Consider the following 6,865-nt stretch of genomic DNA (forward strand, 5'->3'; position numbering starts at 1 on the left):
ATTCGGTTTCGGTTAACCGAACCGAATTTTCGGTTTGATGACGTGGCACCGAATTTCGGTTTCGGATCGGTTCGGTTATCGGTTTAACCAATTTTCGGTCAATTTTTGTACACCCCTATAAGATGGTGGTATAAGTGGCAGTTTCTCTTTATATATTGCTAAAGTTTAAGTAGGGATGTTCATGAAATTCGGCAAATCGAACAACACGATCATCCAAACTAAATCACACTTTTTTTAAACCGCTCCATTAAAACCCGATGATGTTTGGGTTGCAATCAACCCAAACCGCAATTGTTTCGGGTTGATTTGATTTTTTATAGTCGTGAGATTGTGTTGAACCAAACCAGCCCAATTGTGTTAATCCTTTAATTTTTTTAAGATTGTAAATATTTTATATGTACTATTGTTAAATAAATATCATTTTGTTAATAATATTATAATTAAATAAAAAAATGCTCAGTATTATACTTTATTATTTGCGAATACATGAAGATTTGATATTAAAAATATTCGTAATCTTTATTTTAATATGTAAATTTGTTACAGATAAGTAAAATTTTGATTTTATTTGACATAACGTATTAGATATAATATATATATATATATATATATATATATATATATGTGATTTTCATTCGAACTAAAAAGTCATTTGTCGAGAATTATAATCCGAAAAAACCAATCCGATTATTTTTGGGTTTGTTTTGTTTGGTTTTAGCTTTTAATCGGATTGGTTTGGATTTTAAAACAAAAAAAATTAGTTGTAGCAGTTCGGATCGGTAGGACATGAAAAAATCGATTAACCCTACCATTTTGTATAGGCCATTCCAAATCCCAAACCTTGCAGGAGAGAGAGAGAGAGAGAGAGAGAGAGAGCAGCTAGGTCTAGAAGAAAATTAATTTTTGTAACCAGGAATTTTTGGAGTTTTTTTCTTCTCTCTAGAAGCTTCATCAACTAGAAGACGAAGATCAAGAGATGCGAATCTAATAATAGTTACTGGAAGTATAACTACAAAAGGTAAACTATATCTCTAAATGTTCATCTTATTCTGATTTCGAACGTTCTTGTTCTTTCTGTTTTTAACTCTGATACAAATTCGCAATCAACTGCTAGTTGATCTTTCATTTTAAATTGCAACTTTGGTGTTCGTACATTGTATTTGATCTTACTTTTTTCCGTCAGTGTGTTTATTATGGCGTACTTATACTTCACTTCCCCAAAACTCGAAATTTTTTTTTTTTTTTTTTTTTTTTTTTTTTTTTTTTTTTTTTTTCATTTTGGCTCCAAAATGCTGATGACTTTTTCAGCCACATTCTATGTTGTGAGTTAAAAATAATAAAATTTAAATTATTTTATCTAACGGCAAAGATAAATAAACAAAAATTAAACTTGTATACTGAAGATATAATATTGTGTTGTTTTTTGTGGTAGCTAGTTTGGTCTAGCGGTAATCCCACACACACCTCGACGGAGAGGTCATGAGTTCAAGCCCCCATGGAATGCAGAAATGCATGCCTCCTAGGATTTATTCTATCCTGGTCGATAATGCCTCTACTAAAAAAAAAAAAAAAAATATTGTGTTGTTTTGTACGATGCAAATGAGTAATTCTTAGCTTAATAATACAGTCAAAAGCATTTCCTAGAAAAGCTTAACCTATGAAATTTGTTTTTAGTACAATTAGAGGATAAAAAGAAAATGAACGCATGAAGGCTGATGTTGTTGCTAAGTTAAGAATTATAATTTTGAGTACACCAAGCGACTTTAAATCTAAATCATAACCACAAGCAAAAGGAATGCAGGTTAAGTTTGCAGAAAACAGAAAAAATGGAATAATCAATCAGAATATATAACCTTGTCTTTTTTTTACTACAAACAAATTGTGAAGAGAATTGAAGCTATAGTATTAAAAAAATAAGTACTTTGTGGAAGAACTGATGTTTTGGAAAAATGCAAGTTTGTTCTCTTGCTTATAGGTCAAATTTTGAAATGATTTCATTTTTATTGCTGCTAGACTGCTGCCCCTCTTAAAAAAAAATATTGAATGGTCATACAATTTTGTGAACATGCATTGTAATAATAAAAATGTCATCGGTGAAATTGATATTATAAGGTATTTGGATTGATAAATAGTTTAAACGTGGTTTTACACTCTTTTGTGATAATGACTTTTAACAGTCTTTTTGTGATAATGATTTCTATTCTCTTTGAATAGTGGGTTTATAAATTTTTTTGTTTATTTGTTTGAGTTTAGAATGTCTAGCTCCTCCGGTAATGAGACGAATGTGTGGAAGAAAAGAGGCCCTACGAAACTACACAATGTAATAAAAGCAAGGAGTCAAGGGATACGACAAAAGGTGGTTCGTGATGAATATGGAGAAGACTTTGGGGAATCGAGACCCAATTTTCGGAGTTTTCTTGGCGTGCAAGCGAAACGAGTGTCGATCCTTTGCGCTAACTGGCATGGGGTTGATCAAGAGGTGAAAAACGATATTTGGCGCGAAATTCAAGTAAGTTCTTAATTATAATCGCAGTAGTATGCAATTAATTAACTCTCACGTGTATATTTCGTGAATCTTGTCAGCTCTCATTTGATGTTGACGAGAGCTATCGGAATAGTTCCATGAAGAAGGTCGGGAAGCAGTTTAGACAATTTAAGACCACATTGACCGATAAGATTTACAAGTGCGTTAAAGATTTAAAAGACCCGAGAAGTCTCTACCCAAAATTAGTAGAATATGATATAACAGAGAAAGATTGGGATACGTTCGTGCAAAGCCGCCTTACTCCCGAGTTTCAGGTTATTCAACATTTACAATAAGTATATAACGTATATTGTAAAATTAGGGATCTAACGTTTGTAGTACGAATTGCAGAAAAAGAGAAAAGAACAACAAAATCGAAGGGCTCAAATGAAAAACCCCCATCGCACCGCTCGGAAACCATTTGTAGAAATAAGAGAAGAGATGGTCAGTCGTAGATGTGTTTAGTTTATTCATATTAATTTTCCTTGTTATACTTATATTGTAAGAACACAGAGGATGTGTAGTTCGGATGGTCAATACCCGGATCGTTCCCTTGTTTGGTTAGAGGCTCGTAAGAACAAAAAAGGAGAGCTTACCGACGACGCCCAATTCGTTCATCAAACCGTCGTAAGTAGAACTTTAAAGTCAAAACTGAAATTTGTTCGAAATAATGTATATTAATAGATTTTTTGTTTTGTTTAAATGTATTGAGTAGGACTCTCTAACCTCATTGAAAGCACAAGAAAACATACAAGAAACTAGAGGCACCGATATTTTATCACTGGCTCTAAACAAGTCCGAGCAAAGCGGACGCGTGCGTGGTGTGGGCGGATCGACCACTTTGAATCAATATTGGGGTAAACCATCCCAAACCCGTAGGGGATTCGAACTCCAAACACAATTGCAGTACGTGGCTCTCGTGGAGAAGAACAAAACTCTTGAGAAGAAAAATGAAGCTCTTGAGGAGAAAAATAAAGCTCTCGAGAAGAGAATACAAGACTTGGAGGCCGCGATTATGGGACCGTCTCATCATCCTGAACCGCCACTAGTAATAATATACGAGTATTTTCGATTATATGTATACAAGCTTCGTCTATAGTATGATCTAATTATATTTTTGGTAATATTAGGAGATAGAAGCTGAGATTCTAGTGCCGCAACTACCGTCCCCGAAAAGACAAAAGACAAAGAGGGGGGCAAGAAAGAGTATTTTGCATCCTCCACCGGCGTTTGGTTCTGAATTTCCGTTGGTGGAAAATAATACAACGGACCCGTCTCAGGTAAAATATTCGTCTTATTTTCCACATTCTATTTGATGTTATAATTTGAACCCCAAGGGGTTGGCTAGTGTCCATGGAACCTGAGACTCTATTACTACCCCAATGGCCGCAGCCAAATCCAAAGGCAACAAGGACATCGAAGAGGGCACATTTGAGTCGTACATGCAAAAATTGAGGTGTGAAATGAAAACCCTCCGTGTGAAATGAAGACTTGGTTAGTCGTCTGTCACGTTCTTATTCTCAAATGTGTTTGTTGTACGTTATAAATTTTCCCGTTATATATTGTGAGAGAATTGTGGACAATAGAGAGTTTGGAAAGCCTGCACTGTTGTTCCCTAGTCTCTGGTTAGTGGCTCGTAAGAACAAGAAATGTGAGCTTATTGATAGTGCACACTTCGTGCAACGCAAACAATGGGAAAGTGATGTGTGCAGATTACAAATGAAACTTTATTTTATAGGGGGGCACTCTTTAGAAAAGAAATAGAGCTATGTAATACTGTCATGAACCATAAATATGGAATATGAGATGATTATGGGATTCCGGTGCTTGTGAGAGAAACCAAGCGCTCGAAAATCTGATTGCCGCGATTTATGCATCTTCATAATAGCTCAAACAAAATTTATATGAATACGTAGTTCATTCAAACTTCAAAGACGATATTGCTTAAATTATTGTATAAAAGCAGGTTTTGGCCTATATTTTTAAAGCATGTATAGTGGCAAATTATGCACAACTATGAGACTGAAAATACTATGTACAAAAATGCTGGTTACTCGGGATAACTGGGTAGTCCTTCACTCTACTCTCGGTAACCTGTTTCGAGCGATCTAGCAATACTTGAATAATACGTTCATTATTCTCGTCGGATCAGAGATCCTCTACGCATAAACTATGATCGTGTTTGTTGTCTCAATTTTCTGTACCCTCATTAAGATCAATTGAAGATAAGAGTGAGTTACAATACTTTCCAAGAGCTGTCTCCGCCGAGTGTGATGAAGGGGTTTCATTGAATCCTGTGAAAATGTTCTTTTTCTCTTTTCCTACAATTTGCTAGATCGCCCTTTTTAGTCAAGCATATGCTCATCTTAAATGTGGTTTATCTCAAAATTCTGGGGCCTCTTTTGGTATCTTGATGCTCGACTCTTTTGCTGGGGTGCCTTCTCTCGTTTCTCATTTAAGTTTCCGAGCTAGGGGATCCTTGCTTCACCCGGCTTATCATTATTCATGTATGAACTTATGGCAACGAGTCTTTGGCTCTCTACGTATATATTTTTTTTAGCCTTTTACATATATCAAGAAGAAAATGTATATCAATAGTCCTATACACAATCCCAAGACATATAAATCAGCATATATATATATATATATATATATATATATATATATATATATATATATATATATGCCAAATAATCTCATGTTGAGAGCTTTTTGATGATAATAAACTATTTATGTGCATTTTTAAGTGTATTTCTACAAGGTCGCAAAAACGTTACTTTTTATGACAAAAACCTATTTATGTCGTTGAAAGTAAAAAAAAAAATAAGGACTTCTACGATTGGAATAATTTTCTTTCTCGGAAAGCACGGGCCAGGGACGAAGCCAAGTGGAGTCAGAGGGCTTTAGCCTCCTTCCCACCACCCCTCCCTAACTTATTTTTTTAAAATAATTCCCCTTCATAATTCATTGTAAAAAATAATTACATATTATAACCTCAAATCTTCTAAAAAGAAATCTGTTCCGTCTTATTGTGGACAAAATTATTCCGGTGGACCCAATTATCACAATAATAACAATATTTTAATAATATACAAAAGAAAAATAACTTACATATATAGTTAACCTTACAAAAGTCAAACCTAGCAACAAGAAAGAACAATAATGACAAAGGATACTCAATTCAGGCGAGAGAAGGAACATTCTGAACGTTGACCGGCAAACTACAGTACTCGCCGGAAAAATCCTCGCCGCCGCCGTGATGAGTGTTCCTGCAACAAGCGTAGAGCATGGTATTTGCGACGATGTTGCCGGCCTGAACTCCAGCAATGAAAAGAGAACTCGTCAAAATCAGAAACACTTGCATGATCAGCTGGAACCACCAATCGGCGCGACTTCCGGTTCTGATCGTGCCGTCAAAGAACTCGGTCAACCCGGTAAAAGTTCCGACGGTCCAAAAGAGCATTGCGTAAATAACCCAGAAGTAGAGGTTGAGAGACAGGACAAGCCACCCGTTGCCGCGGACCAAGGCTCGGCTCCTCCGCAGGGCCGCGAATCCCCAAGCCGACTCGAAGACGGCGACCGGGAACGCGAGGGTCCAGTTGACTTGTACGTAAGTCAACAGCGGGAACAAAATCGCCGTGGAGATCACGATGACGAGTATGGACGCCGATGAGACGATGAGAATATATCCGATGGCGGCGAAGGCGATCACGGATTGGGAGGGGATGAGGGTGGCGAGGAGAGGGAGGAAGGAGGAGGAGAGGGATTTGACGGCGGCGGAGACGGAGGGTTTTCCTCCGTCGCGGCTGAGGAGGGCGGCGTAGGAGATCGAGCCGATGGCGCAGGGAGTTATGATGAGGTAGGTGACGGAGATGATGACGGCGGCGGAGATGATGACGGACGGCGGGAGTGACCGGAGGGTGGGGTAGAGGGCGGCCGCGACGGCGATCGGAAGGAGGTAGACGGCAGCGAGGGTGTTGAAGACTCTCCGGTTTGATGTTGTTATTTCGCGGCATTGGGAGATGATATGGGATCTTGTTGTTGTTGGTGTTGCAGTTTCCATGGTCAATGCTTTTCGTGTTGGAAGTCGTTGATTGATTAATTACATCTATATAAGATAATATGACCCGTTTTAGACCAATTATATATATTCTGATTTATTACTCACGGGAATAGAGCTTTGTCGTTACTCGTTAACTATATATAAATAAAGATTAGAAAATAAAAGATTTAAGAGTCAAGCGGTTATATAGCTAAATAGAACTTAAGCTTTTGCAAAATAGCTATAGTTTGTCAACTATAAACAAACTAGCCAAAGTAAGATTAATCTAGGTTGGATTA

The 6,865-nt window shown here is 37.0% G+C and overlaps 2 protein-coding genes across 2 annotated transcripts; one reads left to right on the top strand and one right to left on the bottom strand.

Annotated features, from left to right (window-relative positions):
* The first annotated feature begins 830 nt into the window (after positions 1-830).
* LOC149402924 (uncharacterized) lies at positions 831-4,391 on the top strand. Its single transcript, XM_089610217.1, has 8 exons — positions 831-1,018; positions 2,254-2,509; positions 2,584-2,799; positions 2,876-2,968; positions 3,038-3,151; positions 3,240-3,572; positions 3,655-3,804; positions 3,917-4,391. The coding sequence occupies exons 2-8, from the start codon at positions 2,255-2,257 to the stop codon at positions 3,977-3,979; spliced, it is 1,224 nt and encodes a 407-aa protein (XP_089466343.1). The 5' UTR covers positions 831-1,018; position 2,254; the 3' UTR covers positions 3,980-4,391.
* Positions 4,392-5,583: 1,192 nt separating this feature from the next.
* On the bottom strand, positions 5,584-6,630 carry LOC149402925 (uncharacterized). Its single transcript, XM_089609889.1, has one exon. It carries the CDS (start codon positions 6,585-6,587, stop codon positions 5,706-5,708), a length of 882 nt encoding a protein of 293 aa, XP_089466015.1. The 5' UTR covers positions 6,588-6,630; the 3' UTR covers positions 5,584-5,705.
* Between the last annotated feature and the right edge of the window lie 235 nt (positions 6,631-6,865).

Source organism: Urtica dioica, chromosome 3 (assembly GCF_054948205.1).
Source record: "Urtica dioica subsp. dioica isolate 48M chromosome 3, U.dioica_male_clone48M_v1_H2, whole genome shotgun sequence".
NCBI lineage: Eukaryota > Viridiplantae > Streptophyta > Magnoliopsida > Rosales > Urticaceae > Urtica > Urtica dioica.

What these genes read in the sequence shown, in the direction of transcription:
- LOC149402924 (XM_089610217.1), top strand. Translation starts at nt 2,255, where the DNA reads ATGTCTAGCTCCTCCGGTAATGAGACGAATGTGTGGAAGAAAAGAGGC. An exon ending in TAGAAATAAGAGAAGAGATG is followed by an intron (nt 2,969 to 3,037) that starts GTCAGTCGTAGA and finishes GTAAGAACACAG; the next exon opens with AGGATGTGTAGTTCGGATGG. An exon ending in AATTCGTTCATCAAACCGTC is followed by an intron (nt 3,152 to 3,239) that starts GTAAGTAGAACT and finishes TGTATTGAGTAG; the next exon opens with GACTCTCTAACCTCATTGAA.
- LOC149402925 (XM_089609889.1), bottom strand. Translation starts at nt 6,587, where the DNA reads ATGGAAACTGCAACACCAACAACAACAAGATCCCATATCATCTCCCAA.